The 24145-nt window shown below is 37.9% G+C and overlaps 1 protein-coding gene and 1 pseudogene across 10 annotated transcripts in view; one reads left to right on the forward strand and one right to left on the reverse strand.

The window, feature by feature from the left end:
- Cntn4 (contactin 4) overlaps positions 1-24145 on the forward strand; it is a 905834-nt gene that overhangs the window by 826496 nt on the left and 55193 nt on the right. For all 10 annotated transcript variants that reach the window (XM_074044274.1, XM_074044268.1, XM_074044270.1 and 7 more), the window contains one exon: positions 4596-4723. In XM_074044274.1, the coding sequence (XP_073900375.1) occupies positions 4596-4723 (128 nt within the window). The remainder of the gene's footprint in view (positions 1-4595; positions 4724-24145) is intronic.
- LOC109680309 (uracil-DNA glycosylase pseudogene) lies at positions 1095-3257 on the reverse strand (annotated as a pseudogene).

The following is a 24145-nucleotide window of genomic DNA, read 5'->3' on the forward strand; positions in this document are numbered from 1 at the left end:
GTTCTTGCTTTGAGGAATTTTATTATAAAAAGTTACTACACATATACTGAAACTAATATGAACTTAAAATTTGTTTATTTACTTCGTTTTTATGCTCAATCTCCTGGTTAAAGTTTAGTTTTGTTGATTTTGGCTGCTAGATAAGGGCACCCTCCTTTATCTCACTCTTTATTCTCACTAACAGCAAAAAGCAGCATCTCTATCAAAATCCATGATGGAGGTACAGAAACCAGTAGATTTCTTAAAAGGGAATTGAAATATATATATATATATATATATATATATATATATATATATATATATATATGTACAAATATTTTATTAAAAATGAAATTCTCCAATGATGCAGAAAAACATATCCTCAAGTTATTGCAGTCCATTAAAAAAAACAGCATTTGGATCTGGATGTAGCTCAGTGGTAGAGCACCTACCTAGCCCTGGGTTGGATCCCTAGCAGCACAAAAACAAAGAAAGAACCAAAACAGCATTTAGCAGTCTGTGCTGTCTTAAAAACCCTAACTCTGTACATTCCTAGAAAAATACCCTCCCTCTCATGAAAACAAATGAAAAACCCTCTTCCTGCCCTACGTTCAACTTCTACTACTTATTTCAACAGATACCTAGAGAACAGGACAAAGACCCAGCTGCTTCTCCTACCTTGCCTGTCCAAAGGTTTACACAGTTCCCTCTGCCACAGTCCTGTAGTATATCCCCAATGTCCAGAAAAACATCCTCACCTTCCTCTAGGGAGGGGCCCAAGGGTACCTTGAAAGTTCAAGGGGACCTTTCTACACAACAATACCCTACACCCTAGAACCTAGAAAATCAAACCTATAACTACTTGATGGGTCAAACAGGTGCAAATTCCACTTGCCCCGCCCCTTACCACAAGTGAGAACCAAGTGAATATTTGAATTCATCTCTCTTTCAAGAAGTATGTGGATTTTCTGCCAAGCCACCTGTGCCTTGGTTGGAAAACTCATCTTATGTTGCCTGGAGGAAGAGCTCACACACAAAGACAGCCAAAGGAACCTGCTATTACTGACTGGACAAAGCTGTGGTCCTCCCAGAGAAGCCTCCAGAAGCTTCTCTCCTTACACACAGTACCTAAGAAATTTAAACGACTTCATAACTAACATATAGTTCAATAGCAACTCCTCGAAACGGCCCCTGCCCTCACTGCAGTCACATCTCCTTCCAGTCATAGGCTTTTTGCCAGACTTCTACAGCAGTTGGTTGGCTTTAGAAAAATGTCTGCATCCAAAGAACCCTCTGTACACAGACAACAGGGAGAGGTGAGAAGTCTGCAAGGCATTATGCCCCTTCCTATCCATGGCACTACACCTCTTCTGACTATAAGAGCTCCAGAGCACGAAGACAAAGCCATTTAAGTTCTGATTCAGCCAGGACACAACTGTGTTAGTAAACTGCTCCCAATGTCTCTCCTTTATGAGAGTTGGCTCAATGGGCTATGACAGTGGGGACAGTGTTAAGGAGAAGTACAACTTGCTTGACCCACCCAGACCAATCTCTATGGCCAGAATGGCCAGAACAAAACCATCCATATCTGTAGACAACTCTTTATAAATGCTTTCCAAACTAGTCAGAGGGAGAACAGGTCTTTGGACCCTAAAGCAGAGCCTGTGAACTTGACTGAGTCATGATAGGGATCCTGTCCCAAGATGACAACCTTTGTATCTCTTACGATGGGTCCATGTGAAGACTTGTATAAACAGTATAATGTTTTATTTCTTCTGCAACAAATCCCATTAGATTTATAAAATATGGTTTCCCAACTCTCCACTGAGGTACTTTCTCCAACTCTCAGCAAAGTGGACATGTTACAGGCAGTGAGTCTGAGCAGGGCCGTAGCCTTGGGACAGTAGGACTTACACCTAGTATTAATGCTGCTTCCTCTTTTGTCATTTTGGGTTCAAACCCACCTCTGTAATAACTACCACTAAAGGCAGAATTTGGTAGACTCTAAAAAGCGTCCATAGGCTGTATGGTTTTAAAATATAAAGGCTCACAAGTCCTACAGAGGAAATGTCAGTCCAGCTGTAGCCACTGTAGTGGCAGTGGCTTCATCTCAGTCCCCCTGGTTCATCTCAGCCCAGAGACCACAGCCCCCAACTCTATCCAGGCACTCAGCAGAAAGCAACCCAGCTTTCTGGTGGTATGGACCACTCAACCACAGGTACCCTAGCTCCTGTCTGCATCTTCTACATTGATTTGAGATGACTTAGTTAATCTGTGTATTCATTTCAGATTGTCAGAAATAAGAGTCAGTGTGCAAAAAGGTTGACTTAAGTACTTTATTAAAAGAAATTATCTTCAATGGGTGCTGGTGGCTCAGGTCTGTAATCCTAGCTACTTAGGAGGCAGAGATCAGGAGTACTGCTGTTCAAAGCCAACCAGGGCAAATGGTTCAGGAGACCCTATCTTGAAAATATCCATCACAAAAATGGGCTGGTGGCGTGGCTCAGGGTGTAGTCCCTTAGTTCAAACCCCAGTACTGAAAAAAAAAGAAAGAAATTACCTTAAGAGGATGTTGTCTAATTAAGTACAAATCACTAAATAAGAGGACACCATTTTAAAGATCAGAGAAAACTAATAAATAATAAATATCAAAGAGAATTAATAAATACCAGGAAACATGCTAAGAATCTCATTGAGTCTATACTTACTATCAGCTTCTCAGGATGGTATTATTGGATCTATTTCATAGAAGAGGAAGCTAAAACTTAGAAAGTTAAGCAAATAAAGCTGGCAGAATTGAGACATGAACACTTGTCCTCATGATTCTAGCATCCTTTGTAGAGTTCTTCTACCTTCCTACCTTCTGGCCAGTTGAGTCCCAGGACCAGGAATGGGCTGTAGCTTCTCCTTAAGAATCTTCAAAAAAAAGTACGTGCAGCATTTGCAACCCAGTGAATTTAAATCTTCACCTGTGGTTTTTAAAACTGCTTAGTCAAAAGTCATATTAAGGGTTGGGGATGTAGCTCAGTAGTAGAATGTTTGCCTCCTATGCACAAGGCCCTAGATTCCATCCCCAGAACTGAAATTCTAAAAAATTCTATTACGTAAAGACCAACCTATTTTAGATACCTTGTTCAATTATGTGAAAAGGACTCTATTAAGGCTAGTACTAGTACCCTGTGGCCCAGCCCTTCTAAATTCCTACACATTATCAGTTCTTCTCTTAGAATATTGAGTATTTCTTCAGTTATTCAGCCACTTACTCTATCCTGTGTCATAGATCAACCATAAGACAAAAATACAGTCCTGCTCTTGGAAAAGGCATTATTCCATCTGATACGACAACTAACAAATATTTAAAACTCCTAGATCATGTTTAGTGGAGAGAAATAAAGTGGCTACAGGAAAGGAGACTAACAGGAGAGACTAACTATAGAAAATGAGTCTGAAAAGGTCCATAAGAAATGCTGAGTGTAAGAAGGTGACAGCCATGTCCACATGAAGGGAGATGATATTCACAGCTGACAGAAACAAGTGCAAGGTCCCTGAATGAGAAAGGATTTCAGGTACTTTTGGAACTTTCAAAAGGATGGTTTGACTAGAGATCATTGTTTTTGTTTTAAAGCTATGTCTTTTACGCATTATAGGCTCTAGTCAGGAGGTTTAAGCCAGGGAGTGATGAAATCTGCTTTATATTTTGAAAGATCATATGACCACTGACTAAAGAATGGATTTGAAGGTTAAGTGTAGAAATAGGCAGAAAAAGGGGCGCAGAAGAAATGGAAAGAAGTGGATAGATTTGAAGTATATTGTCGAAATTTAACTGACATTTACTTGAGTGAGCTATTTGTGTACATTTTCTGTTTCTCTGACTGGCCTCTACATCAGGCAGCTTGTCTTCTTCATCTTTGCATTTTTTTACTCCTCTTCTAGTAGTTCTATTGAAAACAGGGCTCTCTAATGTCCTTCCTGCACCAGTTTTTGCATCTATCAACAAAAGTGTTTCCTTCCCAGCAGGAAGTGGGTATTTGTCACTGGTTGTGGGACCATTCACATTGACTACTCTGTCATAGTCACACAAGTTGTGGAATATTCTAATTATTTTAAATTTAGTGTTTGTATCTCATTAAAAATTTATTGGCTGACATATTTCAGAAATAAATATGCTTAATAATACCACCTCACTTAATTTAAACCTGTCATCTAGAAAAAAAAAAGACTTTCATTGAGAAAGCATAAAGTCATCAGTCAAGGGTCTTTTTCTAATTCCTCATTAGCATTTTCAAAACTAATGATTGTCTACAAGCTTTTCCTTTGCATAATGTGGTTAGAGCTACCAAAGAGAGAGAACTGTTAATAACTGATCTAATATTTATAATAGTTATTGTAACTGAATGTGCAGACCATTTTTAGCAAGAAAAGCATTGACAATATTAAAGAAGTTACACAACCCAATAATGTTTACACATATGTAGACAAATATCCTAAATAAAGATGAATATCAAATGATATAGCCATGATTTGTAGTTTGAAAGTTGAAAAAATGACAGAAATAACTTTTGAAGAATCATACGAGATAAACCTCACCATTTTAAACTTATTTGCTTTGATTTCAGAATTACCATTTCTGAAGATGGAAACCTCAGAATTGTCAACGTGACTAAATCAGATGCTGGAAGTTACACCTGTATAGCCACTAACCATTTTGGAACTGCTAGCAGTACTGGAAACTTGGTAGTGAAAGGTAATGGCTTACTTAAAAAAAACTCATAGATTAATATGTGTGTCCTCACTTCTCATAATGTCATCTATAGATGTGACATCATTCATATTAATATGTACAGGTATCACTGAGTTGCTAAATTAATTCATCATGGCAAGCATGATATGATTAATAATTCTTTGAGAACTGCTGGTAAGGAATATGATTGAAAGGCTATCTTATTTCAGGATCATCCAATACAATTTTGAGAATTACAGCCATTGTATCTATTATACTATTGTAACTAATGTTATCTTCAGTCCTTTAATTAAATTTCTTTCAAGTCTCTATAGATTTGAAATTCATGTCTAGGAACCCTGTGCTAACAAATTAAAAACCCATGACTCAAATACTATTTTTAGCAAACATTGTTTAAACAATGATATTGGCCATTTTTAAAAGAGCTGCCAGTTATTCAGAGATATGGATATGGCGTCTTATATTAATGAAGGGTTTTGATTTTCTCTGTTTGCTTGAGTCACCCAGCCAACCCTGTCAGTTTTAAGGAAATAAATTTTTCCTCAAACCTTAGTCTGTGTGCTTTCTATTTCATGACAAAAAGTCCTTTATGCTCTTAGCACAGAACACGGGATGAAACTGTCCCCACACCAACCTGAAGGCATGGCCGAAAGTGCTGAGAATTGTGAAAGATGAGGTCTTAATTTACATTTCATTTGCATTTCTATCACCTCATATCTTGCCCAGTCAAGGAATTTTTGAGTTGAAGGGATCTCTGTGCTGCCTTACTAAAGAAGAAGATGTTACTTAGGTTGGTGTTTTGCTGGAGTTCACCACTATTAGAAGACTTCAACCCATGACTCCTGACTCCAGGTTCTCCCTAGTTATTTATGCTGCACAAGCAAATTTTAAAACTATTTTTCCTATTGCAATGCAATACATACTGATAGATCATATCATACTATTTCTGTCTAGCCCATTCATAGATTCCCTATGAAGTAAGAAAGCTTAAGACAAATAAAAACATTCAAGGAGAATATTTACCTCAATTAAGATTTAAGCAAAGCAGCTAAAAATTGCCTAAATGTATATTTCAAGGTCATTGGAAGTTGGAAATTTACTACCAGTGAGAAGTCTTTTTATAGTGAACATTCTTATCTATGCAAATAAAAAAATTGGAAGTCAAAGAGTAGAAGTAACTCCGTATTTAGATAGACTCCAACCATTTCAGTTTATTAATTATTCCCTCAGAGACGTAGCATTGGCGTCCGACAATGTGTTCACTCTGTTTCACAGAGTGAAGGAAAAAGAGCTTAGACAATGTTTGTAAAACAGAGTCCCAGCTGGAGGTCTCTGGTAATACTGGCTATCTCAGCTGCCAAAGGAAATACAGTGATTGACTAGGATCAAGAGAGATCCCAAGGTTTCAGAGATGCTTAGTGGCAGAGCTGGGACCTGTTAGAGATGATTTGCCAGTTATGGAGATATAAGAGAACACTAGGAAGCTATCTTATATTGTGATTAAGGGTCAGGGATTAGAGCCAGAGAGGTCTGGTTTAAATCTCATTTCTCCCACTAAGCATCTCTGTGACCTTAGACAGGATAATTAGCCTTTGTGAGAATAATAGCTTTGCTGACCTCATAGGGTAGTTTTGGTGACTGAAATAATGTGTTCAGTAATAAGCATGGTCCCTGATACCTGGAAAATATTAGTAGTTGTTATTGTTATTGTCATAATTATGAAGTGGCTATGCATGCATTCTAAGTCATATTGAACATTTGTCAAGTTTCTCTATCACTAGAATAATTAGCAAAAGACAAGTGAGGCTACAAAGAACTAAGAGTAGGAGAGGTTATAAACACATAAACATATTTATGCCCTTCTAGATGGTTAAAAGTTGGGATTTTCACATAGAGGAAAAAGTTATACCCTGTATTTGATTATCATGCTTCTTATAAGCATTGGTTTCCTTGGCTCTCTAGAGAGTGAGCCTAAAGGAAAGACCTCAATTTTCCCTTCCAAGTTCATATCCCAGTGAGCCACTGCCCCAGGACAAAAGCATTCCCAATCAGTTGTGCAGTTTCCTGCCCCTATGATGTACTAAATCATGCCACAAAGCTTACAAATATACCAGGGATGAAATATGTCATGGTCACCATTTTTTTGTGTGTAGATATAAATATTGCTGAGATAATAACTTTTTGCCTATTTTAACAAACTAAATAATTTATTTCTTGCCTTCTAGTAAAATGTGAACAGTAATTCCTCACACACAGTCTAATGGTAGTTTTAGGTACTTCACAGTTGAATCTTTTTTTTTTTAATTTTAGTAACTGTTTCTTTCTTTCAATATTTATTAGGAAAATGCTAGCTTTCCTTGCATGGAAATGATTTTACAAACTTTAAAAATACATGTAATTAAAGAAAAACAGTCAATATGCAGATAAGTATTAAGTATGTACTGTTACAAGAGGTTATGAAAAAATGGTAAAGATGATATGTGAGTAACTAAAAATAGGAAATACAATATAAGGACAATTTTCAGAAATTTAGTGGACCTATGGAAAGGACTTAGAGAAACCTGTGACAGAGTCAGGGTATCCTGTCTATGCTGAACTCAGGTTTTGTTGAGGTACATGGAACACTTTAAAAACTGAAATTTCAAGAAAGATGCAAGAAAAGGGAAGGCCTGGGACAGGAAGAGCCTAGCGGAGCTTGAACAGAGGAGGTAGAGATGTGTACGTCTGAGCTGTGAGGTCAAGGTATGTATGCTGGGCCAGGGCCACACAGAATACATTTTTTTTCTGTGCTCTTTCTTGGTTTGGCCACAGATGCTCAGCTGCAGTCAGCTTCTCCACAGAGGTCCTCTGATTCTTGTACTGCTCTATGTAAGATAGGAGTGGAAAAGAAATATGAGCATTGTCTGGTCAGTTTGTTCACAGATGCTAACAATCTTGTTACTTTGAGTAAGGTCAGAAGAGATTTGGGTGAGCATTCATCTCCCAGTGCTTGGTTCTGACTCACATTAGCATTAATGGAAAGTGTGTGTGTGTGTGTGTGCAGTGGGAACAGCCACATTGCTGGGTCCCTGAGAAGGACATTAACATAAACTGAGAAATACAATTGAGAAATCTGCCCCATAAAGCAGGATAAAGGCAGATAAAACCATTCTGAGCTCCACATGAACTGTGCCAAGAACTGAATCGCCAGCAAAATGTTTAAGCCCTCCACCTTTAATGCAAATGTAACAGTTTAGCTCAAAATATGATTGAGTGTTGTATTTTAATTCAATTTTGAGATCTACAAAGGGACTAACCTTAAAATATGCTTGTATTCATTTTGATCTCATGTGTCTGGGATTAGAACTCCAGGAAGGTCAGACATCATGACATATCTTTTCTAACCTTTTTACAGTAATTCTATCATTAACCATGCTTTTAAAACCCCATTCTCTTCCTCACTCCTGCCCCTGTGTTTTCAAGAGAGTCTGAAGATAGTCCCAGTGTCAGGAAGTAGGAGAGGGGAAGGAGGGGGCAAATCCTCTTTGCATGGGAGATGCAGGAGGTTTAAGGTAAATCTCTGGCAAGTAACCATGGAATGGATAAATACTCAGATTATGTGTGAGCAGGCTTCCAAACTGCAGAATTCTGACACATGCCTGGGGGCTCTTGATTATCTTCCCGTCATCTGAATTTCTAAATTTTACTGATTTTATTTTTCAAGCTAGTGATTAGTATATTTGGAATTTGGTTTGCTGTTTAATTCTAAGCAGGAACAGTTCTCAAGTCAGATCCCCAAATTCTAATGAAGAGCATTAGATTTTACCTTCAAACAGTGATAGGCTTTACCAATTGTGGATATCATTAACAACTATAAGGAGGACAGACTGCTTTTACATGCGGTATTGGGCTTACTAATTCATTTTTATCTCTATGGCAGAGTTAAAGTCGTGCTGCTTTGCATGATACCATGTCTTGGCTGTCAAGGTTTTATGACGGAAGATATTTTCAACTAGCAAGCCTAGAGAAGAGGAACTCATAGAGTATTTGTCTTGGGTGTAGATCAACAAGATAACCATGGTAATAGGAAACCTATCTTCTATTGATCACCTCCAGGGCTCAAAATGAAATGCAAGGCTTTAAGCTATGGGTGTGATTACCATGGTTCTCATGCTGAAATACCTCCAAAGTGACCTTGTGGAACTCGGTAGCTGGAGGCTTCAGACTCTGTCCTATGCCAAACACTGTCCTATGCCAAAGAACTTTATGACACCTAACAAGTGAAAGTCACTACAATGCTAAATAGGAATGCAGATTTCCTGGTCTTCCCTCCAACTTAATACAGCTACAGAGTCAGAGATGAGGCTTAAAAACAATTACATTGTACACACACCACAGTGGATTCTTAAGTCCAACAAAGTTAAGAACCTTGAATTCTCAGGAATTAGCCTGTGAGTCATATCCAACCAGCTGCCCGTTTTTGTATACCCCAAGAGCTACGAATGGCTTTCACATGTTTAACTAGTTGGAGAAAAAAATCAAAAGAACAATAATATTTTTGAACATGTGGAAATTTTATTAAATTGATATTTCACTGTCCGTAAATAAAGTTTGGTTGGAGCCAAGCCATGTCACTTGTTTCCCTATTGACTATGATTGCTTTTGCACTATTACAGCAAAGTAGAGTCATTACAACAGACTATATAAATCATAAGTCCCTAGATAATATCCTTATCCTTACTTCTTCACCTATAAAGCTTTAAATCTATACTATTCAGCCCTTTACATAAAAAGTACTGGATTGTTGTTATTGTTGCTGCATACTGGGGTTTGAATTCAGGGCCTTGAGCTTACTAGGCAGGAACTCTACCACTTGAGACACATTCCCAGCCTTAGCTATTTTTTTTAATAGAATCTCAAATTTATACCTGAGGCCAGCCTGGACTGCAATCCTATTTATGCTCCCCATGTTACTGAGATGACAGGCACACCATGGCACCTAGCTTTGGTTTGTTGAGATTGGGGTCTTGTGGACTTTTTGCCCGAGCTGGCCTCAAACTGATCCTCCTGATATCTGTGTTCTGAGTAGCTAGAATTACAGGGGTGAGCCATGGGTGAACAGATTGGTCCTTTTTTGGTTTATTTCCTCTTCCTCAGGTAGTTCTTTCAAATTTGGTCCTAGGTGTAGTGTAGCCAGGATTAGCACAACCTTTATTGCACCTATGCTAATCTTGCATGCTGGAAATTTTAACATCTCCTTGAGTCTGACAACTAGCTGAAATTGGATGAGAGTTTTCTTTCCTAGGACCTTAGCCTACCCAGTATCAAAAGGATTGACCTCAGAATTTGGATATAAGTTGAAAATCCAGAGAAGCAATAGGTCATTAACTGACAGAGAAGTGAAAAATAACTTGGCCAGACACTGAAACCTTCTATTCAGTTTAATGCTCCAGGATTGGAGGAGGCCCTTATACTGCTGGAACTCGAATGCAAGGCTGGGAAGATTCTAACGACAGAAAAATACCCACTGCTCCCTTCTTGAACCTCTCCCCATCACCAGCCTCATTTAGCTAAACTGGTCCACTTTACCCTTGCATTCTTCCCAGGCTACATGATACTCTTTTACTAATGCAGGGACTTGTATTTTGAAGTTATCCTATATGAAAAATTTCCCTAGTTTCATCTGGATTTTAAAAGAGTTCTAGGGGATAGAGGTATGGCATGGTAGAGTGCCTGCCTAGCAAGTGTGAAGCCCTGAGTTCAAACCCCAGTACCACCACCAAAACAAACAAACAAAAAAAGTTCTTTTTGTTCATCTGTTTATTTAGAATTTTTTTATTCAGTGCACAGAATCACCTTTAATGACTCACACTTTGCAAATTAACTTACACTTTAAATAGCTATGACAGAAAAGAGGTCCTTGTAGGACTTAGCTACTTATATTCCTAACAAGAAATTATTTTTGCATTCTCCTTTTCCAGCCCTGCAAACTGAAAATGCTCCTGTGGTTTACTGAATACTTAATTGATTACTTCATTGCCAGAGTCGTGCTCATTATTCATTCCATTGAAAGTTCATGCTTAGAAGAAGCAATTTTATCAAATGCATATGTAGTAAATAGCAAGAAAATTTTCTTTCCAGCACCAAGAGTGTCTACAACATTACTCTTATGCTCTGCATAAAAAGATTCTTCTGTGTTAACAAAATACAATATTGAGAAACATCCCTTCCATGCATGGAGGGGTGAGCACAATTAACATAGAGGCTTTTCAATTGGAACCTTTTTTAGAAAATGAGTCTAAAGCAGCCCACATCTTCTATGTAAATTATTCAAGACTTTACCCAGATTTGACTGGGGATCAATCAGAAATCAGTAACCAGCAATGACGTGTGGCTGCTAACACACAATGAAAGCTTTTAACATTGGGCCCTTGTTACACAATACATTTTGATCTAATTCGATGTCTTGTACTGCAACCAATTATTTCTAGGTAATAATTAATGGTCTTTCTAATAGGATTATCACAAATTCTAACCTAAGGCATCTAGAGTAAGAAGGAAAAATTTGTTGTTAGAAGTGCTAAATGCTCATTATGATAGGTCCTTTCTTAGAGAGAAGGAGGCTGAAACTGCCAATACTAGATCCCACTAGGTCTTAGAGCACACTGGAGTTGGCAACAGCTAAGCTAGAAGGACCCCAAAGAAAAAGTAGGTAATTGTGACTTGAGTTCTTTCTGTGTTCAGAAAGCTTGACGTACCTGGCAATCTGATGAAACAGGGCAGAATGACTTCCCTGACATTCTTTTGGACACTGATGAGGACCACATAGACTTCACAAACAGTGTGCCTTTAGCAATATCGGTGATGGACAGAGTGATTTTCTTTTCCCAAATCTGCTGTGACAGAGCTACTCCCTTTCGTACAGTGAAATTTAATGTTTAGGAAGATTGTATACCATAACAGCCTGCCCTGCTCCATTCTGCTGTAGCAGGAAGACATAGCTTTGAAATTTGTATCCTTTTCCTAGGAAAATGTGTATGCTGAAGATCAGCTTCACATCCTTGCTTTTGGTATCAGCCCCACTGTGGGCCAAGAAGCTTGTGAAGAAACATTAACCTCATGAAAATGCAATTTAAATACCAGCAGAATAAGATTAATCTCCCTTTAAAATGGATCAAGGATCAATGTCTAATAATCCCTTTTTTGGTGAGGAAAGTGAAACTTACACACTCTAAGTAGGGGCACAAATTGGAATAGACTCAAGGGAGAGCAAATAAAGTTGAAAAAAATGCAATCTCTGTGGCCCAGCAACTCCATTTCTGGGCACTTACCTTAGTGGAAGTTACACATGCTCCAAGATAGACTTGCTAGACATGTAAAAATGTTCCTCATGTTGTTGTTTGTAGGGAAAAACAAGTTCACAAACAAATTAAAGAATAATACATATGATATTATTTGCTATTTTTAATATGGTTAAAAGTAAAATTAATACAAAATAATAATGTAATTTTTAAACACAAAATGCATGTACAACATAAATGTGAATTCATAGGTTGAAGAGTCTGGAGTAGGATTATATGACAATTTCTATTAATAATAATCCATTTGCAGAATTTTTTTTTTTTTAGTGATACTTGGGTTTGAACTCAGGACCTTGCGCTTGCTAGCAGGAGTTCTACCACTTGAACCACAATTCACTCCTTTTTGTTTTATTTTTTAATAGGTCTCATGCTTTTCTTTTGGGATTAGCATGCGTCATGATCCGCCTACGTATGCTTCCTTGTAACTGAGATTGCAGGCATGTACCACCACACCCACTTTATTTGTTGAGATAAAAATCTCACTAACTTTTGTCTGGCTGGCCTCCCAACAGCAGTCCTCCTGATCTCCCCCTCCCAAGTAGCTCAAATTACAGTTGTAAGCTACTGCACCCAGCCCATATTTGCTGAAATTTTTAAACATATGGGGTAAAATTCTGAAGACACATGAAAATGTATTGAAAACTATTAATTCCAGAATAAGTAATATGAGTTTTGGTAAATTTTTGTTGTAGTTTCATAACATCTCAAATTAAAAAGAAAACCTCTGATCAAATCAGGATTCCATAGTTAGATATTGCAGACAAAAAATTGTCTAAAAAGTGGATCTGATTTTCTACTTTACTCCCAGATATTATAGAATAGGCAAACCCTTGTAGTAATGATATTTAAGCCAATCCAAATACTATTCTTTATTTTTTGGGGGAATGGGGATGCAATGACTCTAGTGTAGAATGAAATTGTGGATTTTCCCTGTTGAATACTTAACAGTCAGAATAAACAAAACAAACAAAAATGCAAACAGAATATGACTCTTTAGCTTCATAAATGTGCAGCACATAATTAATTTCTTTTCCAGCCATTCAAAGAGACTTGTGTTGTACTGATTTAGTTTAATTGAACTTATTACCACAAGCAGATAATAAGAAGTATATTGAAGATATCCATCTGGCTTGCTTTGAAAACTTCACATGTTTCATTCTTTGTGACTGTCATAGGCCATACTAATTGCTTCATTTCAGCTGTTTTTATAATCAGTATGATTTAGCTATTAATGTGATAAAATCCTGACTGGAGAGGAAGTTGATATTAAAAAGCATAGATCTCTGACCTACCTCTGCTACCACTCTGAACACATCCCCGACATTATTAAAGTTATATATTTTTAAATACACAAGTAGAAACCCATCTCTTTCTCATGCACATCTTTTTAGTTACATCTGTCATCTTGTATCTGTCATCTTGCAGTAAAGCTATTCCCCTACTGAAGCAAAGAAATGGTTTATGTTGAGCTTTTTAGTTCATTAAATGTTTAAAGCTCCATGTAGTTTTGTTTCCAAACTATGGTTTGCTTTCTTTTCTATAATTTCCTAAGCTGAAATGGATTTTAAATGGCTAATTGTATAATAAATAAAACAGAAAGCAAAATTAGGCATTTTATCTTCTGCCTCTAAGTATCGTGAACTTCCTGTGGTTTGTGAAGGATGCTTCATCATGTAAACTGGTTTCCTGGGCAGTTGATAGCTCAGAGGCAGGGTGCGTGCGTGTGTGTGTGTGTGTGTGTGTGTGTGTGTGTGTGTGTGTGCTGTTAAATCATCTAACTCCTTTTCTTTGAGAGGTGGTCCCATAGGAGGGGGAAGCAACACTTTGTCCCAACTCTGAAAGGGAAGGGTTGGTCTCTTACAAACCCTGAACCAGAAAGGAGATGTGTCAGAATAATTCATGAGTGGCTCTCAACCTTCCTTTCTTGGCATTTGTTTTCTGTGCCAGAGGCAAAAGAAGTATTATTCTCCCAAAGGAGCAGGCTCACCAAACCATGATTGAATTTCTCTGGCTGTCGTAGGCAATCAGATCTCAGAAAATCCACCCAAAAGACTGGGGCCTTTAGGTTAAATGCAGAATCTGACCAAGATGAAAGCAAGTTAATTAATATTTCCATCATCTCTCTCTGATTTACTTTAGCTAGATCCATTTCTAAAGGTTAAAATGGCTGTCTCTTTTATGCGTCCATTTGAGGAGCTGAAAGTAGGTTCCTGGTATGGGAGAGGGAACATAAACAGAGCACTTAGAGCAACAGTCACTTTTCACATGGCCTTCTAGCAGGTCTATAATCAGTGTGCAAAAGTGCAAGACATGTTATTAAGTGAAGATTAGTAACATCTGCTTTAAAGATTTTCCAAACTGGAAAACATGCCACCTGTCATCTTATTAACTTTTTCCCCCATTCCTCTCTTCAGAGCTAGAACTGCTTATAAATGTGAGGGAACCTTAGAATCTTACCAGGAAAATTAGGATGCCCAGGGTTTAATCAGAAGTGCCTTCTCCTCCATCTATACTTCCATAAACCCACATCTCTTCAGCTATGACATTTATCAGTCTCCATTGACTTTGCCCACAGTACAGATAGAACATGTGATCACTGTGATATCTGCACTAACCTTTATGTATAAGACAAAGGACATTAAATTATAATGACCAACTTAGGGTCATTATACTGGTGGCTCAAGTGATAGAGCACCTGAGCACTTTCAAGTGTGCGGCCCTGATTTCAACCCTCAGTACCAAAAACAACAACAAAAAAGTGACCAGTATAGTTGATGAGGGGACGTCCAATGCAGTCCAAATATGACAGAACAGTCAAAAGGAACAAAAGATGTCGCCATCTCCCTTTCTCTAGGCCATTGTGGGCCATAGACCACAAACATCAGAACCATGTAGGGTTTTTTAAAAAAATTAATGTGCATTCCTAGGTTTTTCCTCTGACCTGCAAAACCAGAATCTCCAAGGATGGGACCTAGAAACTTTCATTTTGAACAAGTTTCCCAGAGAATGCCTACAGCAAAGCTGCAAACCCAGGAGTTCACCCTCTAGTTGTAGATACTGATAGACCAAGAGACAGAGCTATGTTCAAAGGAATGTGAAGAAAAAAGAGTGAGTAATTAAGGCAATAAGGTGATAATTGAACAGGAATTAAGAGCTGAATAAACATTCACATGATTAAAAAAGGTAGCAGTAATCCTAAACGGAAGACCTTTATCTAATGGCCCAAAGGCATGAAAGTTCCTAGCATCTTCAGAGAAAATACTGAAAAGTAAGGAGAGAGTACACACATAGATGAGGCCACTGGGCCATTATTGGTCAGGTTCCAGGAACTGTGAACAATTGAGAGGTTAGTATTTTTATTTTCTCTTTGAATGAACTAAAACAGATTCTACAAACTGTAGCTAAGTGATCTAGACACCAAGTTAAAGGGAAATTTTATTCTTCTAAGATAAGTTAGAATGAAAAGTGATTATTACCAGATGAGAATTATGTGATAATCCATTTTATTGTAGAAATATTAGAAAAAAGATAATCTCATCATACTGAGAGCCACTTAAATATTTTATGTATTCTTTTAGAATTAGATCTATGCAGAATTAGATCTACATTTAACTTCAGATCTGTAAATAAAAATCCCTATCACAAAAATGTAATACTACATAACTTGTTTTTCATTAATACCTTTCTACCAGCATAAATTCTATATTCTGGGTAATTTGTAAACAGTAGAAATTTATTTCTCATGGAGGCTGAAAGTCCAAAATCAAGGTCTATCAGGTCTGATGTCTAGTGAGGAACTGATCTCCATTTCCAACATGGTGCCTTGTTGCTGTGTCCTACAGAAAGGACAAATGCCATGTCCTCATATGACTGAAGAGAACAGGGGTGAAAAGGGATGAACTTCCTCTGCAAACCCTTTTACAAGGGTACTTTACTCTGTTCATGATTTTGTCACCTCCTACAGGCCATACTTCTTAATACTGCTGGTTTGGGGAGTCAAGTTTCAACAAGAATTTTTGTAGGGAACACAGATATTCAGACCATCGTAGGGGTTAATGTCAGCAGTAGAAGGAGAGCCATTTCTCTATTCTCTTGCAACCTTTTCCTATTGAAATTTCTTATCAGCCACACATGACATTGCTGATAATGTGAATTTCCTGATCACATGAATCATTAGGGAATAGATTAAACAGCAGAATGAGCATTCAGAATTAACTTGCAAAGATAATCATATTAACCAAATGTAGCAAGATTCATTTTAATAGTGATAAATATAAAGATCTACATTTGGCTCCAAAAATCAGTATTCATGAGCTAACTTTTGGGTCAGGCTGTGTGTTAAAAGTCTAAATCATTGATGAGTCAATAATTTTCTATGCTTTCAAAATTGCAAATGAAATCTAGAATGTGATAGAGTGCATAAAACAAAAGAGGGAACATCTTACAATCTATGATAGTACTGAATAAATACAACTAAGGGAAATTATGTTTTTATTTAACATAATTAAAACTGGCAACCTAGATGATCATAGGAACAACAGCTGTAGAAAGCTGGTTAAGCCAAAGAAGAGACTTCCAGAAGATGGGAGGGGAGGGATGTTCGTTGTTTTCTGACATTTAAAGAGCTATCAAACTCTAAGATGACATCAGATACCATGAGCAGAAGAGGCAGGAGGTATCTATTGGAGCTGAGGGTATTATTCATGTCCAATAAAAGGAAAATGTTTCAAACAATTAGGCCACTGAAAAAATAAAACCACTGGCTTTTCTGTTATTGCTGACATTCATTTCCAGACTGGACATCTACTCTGGGGAAACATTGCAGAAAAGAGCTGCACATCAGATGGAAACTTGTGGTCTGAATGGCCTGTATGGGACATTTCCCATTCATCTTTGCATTCTTGGGACCTTTCCTGAGTAAACATTCACCCACATGTCCCTCCCCACTTGGAAGTATTAATACTATGATGCTATGGTTTTGGAAGTTCATTTCTGCCCTGGTGTTTCCCAAGAAAAGCATGCTCCTATGTTGAACTCTGTCATATTGATTGTGTTTTCTTTCTTTTGAGGGGGAATGGTAGTGTTTGAACTCAGGTCCTCATTCTTGCTAAGGCAGGTGATCTACCACTTGAGATATACCCTTAGCCCTTTTTGTTCTAGTTGTTTTTCAGGTAGGATCTCATGTTTTTTGCTCAGAACTGGGCTTGGGCCTGTGTTCTCCTACCTATGCCTCCTATGTAGCAGGTATCATAGGCACACACCACCACACCTGGCTGATTGGTTGAGATGGGTGAGGTCTTGCTAAATTTTTCTGAGGCTGGCCTTGAATTTCTATCCTTCAGATCTCTGTATCCCAAGTAGCTGGGAATATAGATGTGAGCCACCTCACCTGGCCACCTAACTTTGCTTTTCTATTGAAGACTGTTCCAAGTTTCTTCTCCCCCCCCAACCCCCCACCCACCTCATTTTCTTCATAATTAGCAATACAGAATTAGTTAAAATACTTATTCTGCTAATTTTAAGGAATATACTCATAAGTAGCATATTCTTAACATAGCATCCAATTAAAAGGCTTCTTTTCTATTTAATTGTATGTTGGGATTTGAAGAAGTTCAAAGGACAATACCCTGTTAATTTCTCTGTTTTGAAGAAGTTTGGGGTATAAATCAAGAGAAAATACCATGCATACATTAATCTTGTTACTGATTCAACTGATGGAAGGGTTTGTGGCTCCAGTGCATAATAATAGTAGACTTCTGTTACTGAAGAAGACCAAATTAGGCAGGCTTGTACCACTGAACAGCCTCTATTCTCTCTCACTGCCAAACTTACAGAATGTAGGGTCAACCCAATAGATGTGTTTCCTTTACCCATCCAGAAGAAAGAAGGGCACTGGGCCAAGAACTTTTCATTTTTGTTTCCCAGACCTGCCACTGCATGAAGAGCAAAGGGAGAGAGAGAATAGGAGTGCAAGGAAGAAATACCGGGTGTGTTAAAATGTTAGCTGTAATTCCAGGATTTCAAATTGGTGCCTATCATGGCCCACTGACTGAAACCCACAGGCTTCTACTATTTGACAGTCAAAGTGTTTAAAACTTTGAAATTGAAATACCTTTAGTCAGGGGCATGTATTCTCTAAACTGATCCCCAACCTCATTATTCCCCATTGTCTTACATCTCTAAATCACACATTTATGATAGTACCAGGACCTCTACAAGCATTTGACATGCATATTAAGTGGGTTTCATTGCTCTGTGTAAAAGGCTGGCCTTTAATAATTTCAATTATTAAATTATTAAGTAGATATAAATTGACTGTGATAGGGATATGAGAAGAGGAGATTAGAGAAGTGAACATTTCAAATCTCTATTTATGATTCTGTGCATGACTCTACACTGAATCTGCATTTCCCTTCTGTGTCTACACCAAGAGGTTATCAGTGGGAAAGAAACTCAGTTATCTAAATGGACATGGTGTTCTGAGGAGTAGCCTGTGGTTAATTGGGACGAGAAAACACAAGTCATTATCTTTGAGGAATCTGAAGCAAATGGAGACAGGTTGTCACCTCTCACCAGGAAACAAATTAGTCTTGTCTTCAAAAAGACTCTGCTTTCTCTTGGTGCTGACTAGGGATTCCTGTCAACTGCCAAAGTAATAGGGAGAGTGTGGATTAATGGTACTCAAAGGTGGTCACAAAACACCCATGAGCCCATTTTCTCATTTTCATGAATATTTCTAATTGATTCAACTAGTGTATGTGAATGACAAAATTTATGCTAAGCTTCTGCTGCAGAAAATTGGGGTGTCATCTCCCAGCTGAAGTCATTAGTGTACCATTCTGTTTGGGAGAAGTTCTTGTATAAAGGGGAAAAGGCATAAATTACAGACAGAGGAGCTCTTCCCCTTGACTAAGTTACCTCCATAGATACCTTGCCATGTGGAGAAGTATATATAGGTCAGCTTTAGCACAAAAGAGAGAGAGAGAGAAATAATAAAACAGAAGATAACATACTGAGTTATAAAGGCTGTGAACAGAATAAAACTTAGGAAAATATGAGTTGCTTTTGGTAAAATTTGTGAATATGGGAATGATTGCAGTGTGGGAAAAGAACTGTACTCTGAGGGTCTATGCATCTGGGTTCTGGTCCTGGCTCTGTAACAAACCAGGTCTGTGGCACTGTGTAGATCATACCTCCCAGGCTCTAGTTTTCTGACGTGTAAAATGAAGAGCCTTTAATAGAGAGAATTAATGCCACTTCTAGCTTTATATTTCTATGAGTTGATAAAGAAATGCTTAGTTAGAATGAAGCACTAAAGTTCTCTGTTTTCAAATTTCTTTGTCACTCAACAGAATCAAAATGTCTGTCTGGAGGCACCGTAACTCAGGTTCCTCAAAGAAATTAAGATGAAATCTTTCATGTGCAGGAGATTTGCACTTTACATTCAGGTTGTAATCCCTGAAGGAAGAAGAGAAATTACAGTTGGAATAGTGTGGGCAGCTTAGCCAACCAGTGCGTGCACAAGACAATCAAGTTGTCACACTGAATGGAATTTCCATGTTTGGTAATATGTTGATTTTTACACAATATGGCCACCAAACACAAACTGTTATTCCATCTTTTTTTCCTATTATTTTCAGCCCACTAATTAAGAACTCGAGCACCTGGGCACAAATGGCAGTATTCTACAAACATTGTCTATGCAGCCACATACCACGTAATGCCTATTAAGGGAGATGTCCTGCCCCTGTAGCTCTTCAGGGAAGATCTGGATGACCTCAATATGATAGCTTTTGGTGGAGGCTGTCTGGTCTTTTGGAGGCAAAATTATGGTACTCCTTTTGAGTCTACCTATAAAATCCAAACATTCTGAAAGTCTTCCTTCATTTATTCCTGTCTCCTTACCTTTCAATTCAAACTTTCAGTTCTCCTTCTGGGGTAGTTGCTAAAGTTTGTGGTTCACACTCAGATTAGTCTTATCAAAAGGATGCCTGGCTGCACCCTTAGTTTTCTCTTCTAAAAATGTTTTCTCGTCTTGTGAAACATGAATAGACTGAGAATTTGTCAGATCCTTAATTTATAGTTCCTTTCCACTTAATAATTCTGGTTGCAAGTCATTTCTCTGTTCTCACATTTTATTATAAGCTGTCAGGAGGAACCAAGGTACTCTTTCAACGCTTTGTTTAGAAATTCCCTCACCTAAATTGAGCATGGTGGTTCATGCCTATAATCTCAGCTACATGGGAGACACAGTCAGGAGGAGTACAAGTTCAACACCAGTCCAAAAAAAGATTACAGAAGGAGGGAGGGAGGGAAGGAAGGAAGGAAGGATGGAAAAATGGGGAGGGAGGAAAGGAGGGAGGGAGGGACAAAAATCTCACCTAAATAACCAGTTTCATCATTAGCAAGTTCTACCTTCCAAAATACATTAGAACACAAACACAAACCAACTAAGCTGTTTTGTAACAAGGAACACATTTTCCCCAACTTATGCAATAGAAATTTCCTTCTCACAGTTCTAGAGACTGGAAGGTCTAAGATCAGGGTGCTGACAGAGCCCATGTTTGGTGAGGGAATCTGTTTGCAGATGACTGCCTTCTCCCTGTATCCTCTCAGAGTAGGAATAGCTAGCTCACTCTCTAGCCTCTTCTTTTTTTTTTTTCTTTCATTTTTCTTTTATTATTCATATGTGCATACAAGGATTGGTTCATTTCTCCCCACTGCCCCCACCCCCTCCCTTACCACCCACTCCGCCCCCTCCCTCTCCCCCCCCCAATACCCAGCAGAAACTATTTTGCCCTTATTTCTAATTTTGTTGTAGACAGAGTATAAGCAATAATAGGAAGGAACAAGGGGTTTTGCTGGTTGAGATAAGGATAGCTATACAGGGCATTGACTCACATTGATTTCCTGTGCGTGGGTGTTACCTTCTAGGTTAATTCTTTTTGATCTGACCTTTTCTCTAGTTCCTGGTCCCCTTTTCCTATTGGCCTCAGTTGCTTTAAAGTATCTGCTTTAGTTTCTCTGCGTTAAGGGCAACAAATGCTAGCTAGTTTTTTAGGTGTCTTACCTATCCTCACCCTTCCCTTGTGTGCTCTCGCTTTTATCATGTGCTCAAAGTCCAATCCCATTGTTGTTTGCCCTTGATCTAATGTCCACATATGAGGGAGAACATACGATTTTTGGTCTTTTGAGCCAGGCTAACCTCACTCAGAATGATGTTCTCCAATTCCATCCATTTACCAGCGAATGATAACATTTCGTTCTTCTTCATGGCTGCATAAAATTCCATTGTGTATAGATACCACATTTGCTTAATCCATTCGTCAGTGTTGGGGCATCTTGGCTGTTTCCATAACTTGGCTATTGTGAATAGTGCCGCAATAAACATGGATGTGCAGGTGCCTCTGGAGTAACAGTCTTTTGGGTATATCCCCAAGAGTGGTATTGCTGGATCAAATGGTAGATCGATGTCCAGCTTTTTAAGTAGCCTCCAAACTTTTTTCCAGAGTGGTTGTACTAGTCTACATTCCCACCAACAGTGTAAGAGGGTTCCTTTTACCCCGCATCCTCGCCAACATCTGTTGTTGGTGGTGTTGCTGATGATGGCTATTCTAACAGGGGTGAGGTGGAATCTTAGCATGGTTTTAATTTGCATTTCCTTTATTGCTAGAGATGGTGAGCATTTTTTCATGTGTTTTCTGGCCATTTGAATTTCTTCTTTTGAGAAAGTTCTGTTTAGTTCACATGCCCATTTCTTTATTGGTTCATTAGTTTTGGGAGAATTTAGTTTTTTAAGTTCCCTGTATATTCTGGTTATCAGTCCTTTGTCTGATGTATAGTTGGCAAATATTTTCTCCCACTCTGTGGGTGTTCTCTTCAGTTTAGAGACCATTTCATTTGATGAACAGAAGCTTTTTAGTTTTATGAGGTCCCATTTATCTATGCTATCTCTTAATTGCTGTGCTGCTGGGATTTCATTGAGAAAGTTCTTACCTATACCTACTAACTCCAGAGTATTTCCTACTCTTTCTTGTATCAACTTAAGAGTTTGTGGTCTGATATTAAGATCCTTGATCCATTTTGAGTTAATCTTGGTATAGGGTGATATACATGGATCTAGTTTCAGTTTTTTGCAGACTGCTAACCAGTTTTCCCAGCAGTTTTTGTTGAAGAGGCTGCTATTTCTCCATCGTATATTTTTAGCTCCTTTGTCAAAGACAAGTTGGTTATAGTTGTGTGGCTTCATATCTGGATCCTCTATTCTGTTCCAATGGTCTTCATGTCTGTTTTTGTGCCAGTACCATGCTGTTTTTATTGTTATTGCTTTGTAATATAGTTTGAAGTCAGGTATTGTGATACCTCCTGCATTGTTCTTTTGACTGAGTATTGCCTTGGCTATTCGTGACCTCTTGTGTTTCCATATAAATTTAACAGTAGATTTTTCAATCTCTTTAATGAATGTCATTGGAATTTTGATGGGAATTGCATTAAACATGTAGATTACTTTGGGGAGTATCGACATTTTTACTATGTTGATTCTACCAATCCATGAGCATGGGAGATCTCTCCACTTTCTATAGTCTTCCTCAATCTCTTTCTTCAGAAGTGTATAGTTTTCCTTATAGAGGTCTTTCACATCTTTTGTTAGGTTTACACCTAGGTATTTGATTTTGTTTGAGGCTATTGTAAATGGAATTGTTTTCATATATTCTTTTTCAGTTTGTTCATTATTAGTGTATAGAAATGCTAATGATTTTTCTATGTTGATTTTATATCCTGCTACCTTGCTATAGCTATTGATGATGTCTAGAAGCTTCTGAGTAGAGTTTTTGGGTCTTTAAGGTATAGGATCATGTCGTCTGCAAATAGGGATATTTTGACAGTTTCTTTACCTATTTGTACTCCTTTTATTCCTTCTTCTTGCCTAATTGCTCTGGCTAGGAATTCCAGTACTATGTTGAATAGGAGTGGAGATAGTGGGCATCCTTGTCTGGTTCCTGATTTTAGAGGGAATGGTTTTAGTTTTTCTCCATTAAGTATAATGCTGGCTGTAGGTTTGTCATATATAGCTTTTATAATGTTGAAGAACTTTCCTTCTATTCCTAGTTTTCTTAGAGCTTTTATCATGAAATGATGTTGGATCTTATCAAAGGCTTTTTCTGCATCTATTGAGATGATCAAGTGGTTTTTGTCTTTGCTTCTGTTAATGTGGTTTAATACGTTTATTGATTTTCGTATGTTGAACCACCCCTGCATCCCTGGGATGAAGCCTACTTGGTCCTGGTGAATAATCTTTTTGATGTGTTGCTGAATTTGGTTTGCCATTATTTTGTTGAGGATTTTTGCATCAATGTTCATTAAGGAGATTGGCCTATAGTTCTGCTTTTTGGAAGTGTATTTGCCTGGTTTTGGGATAAGTGTAATACTGGCTTCATAAAATGTGTTTGGCAGTTTTCCTTCCCTTTCTGTTTCATGGAACAGTTTAAGGAGGGTTGGTATCAGTTCTTCTTTAAAGGTCTGATAGAATTCAGCAGAGAATCCATCAGGTCCTGGACTTTTCTTTTTGAGGAGACTCTTGATTGCTGCTTCAATTTCATTTTGTGTTATAGGTCTATTCAGTTGATTAATTTCCTCTTGGTTCAGTTTTGGATGATCATATGTATCTAGAAATCTGTCCATTTCTTTAAGATTTTCAAATTTATTTGAATATAGGTTATCAAAGTAGTCTCTGATGATTTCCTGGACTTCTATGGTGTTTGTTGTTATCTCCCCTTTTGCATTCCTAATTCTACTAATATGGGTTTTTTCTCTCCTCATTTTTGTCAGGTTTGCCAGGGGTCTATCGATCTTGTTTATTTTTTCATTAAGAAAATGTGGTATTTATACACAATGGAAGTTTATGCAGCCATGAAGGAGAACGAAATTTTATCATTCGCTGGTAAATGGATGGAATTGGAGAACATCATTCTGAGTGAGGTTAGCCTGGCCCAAAAGACCAAAAATCGTATGTTCTCCCTCATATGTGGACATTAGATCAAGGGCAAACACAACAAGGGGATTGGACTATGAGCACATGATAAAA

Source organism: Castor canadensis, chromosome 10 (genome assembly GCF_047511655.1).
Source record: "Castor canadensis chromosome 10, mCasCan1.hap1v2, whole genome shotgun sequence".
Taxonomy (NCBI): Eukaryota; Metazoa; Chordata; class Mammalia; order Rodentia; family Castoridae; genus Castor; species Castor canadensis.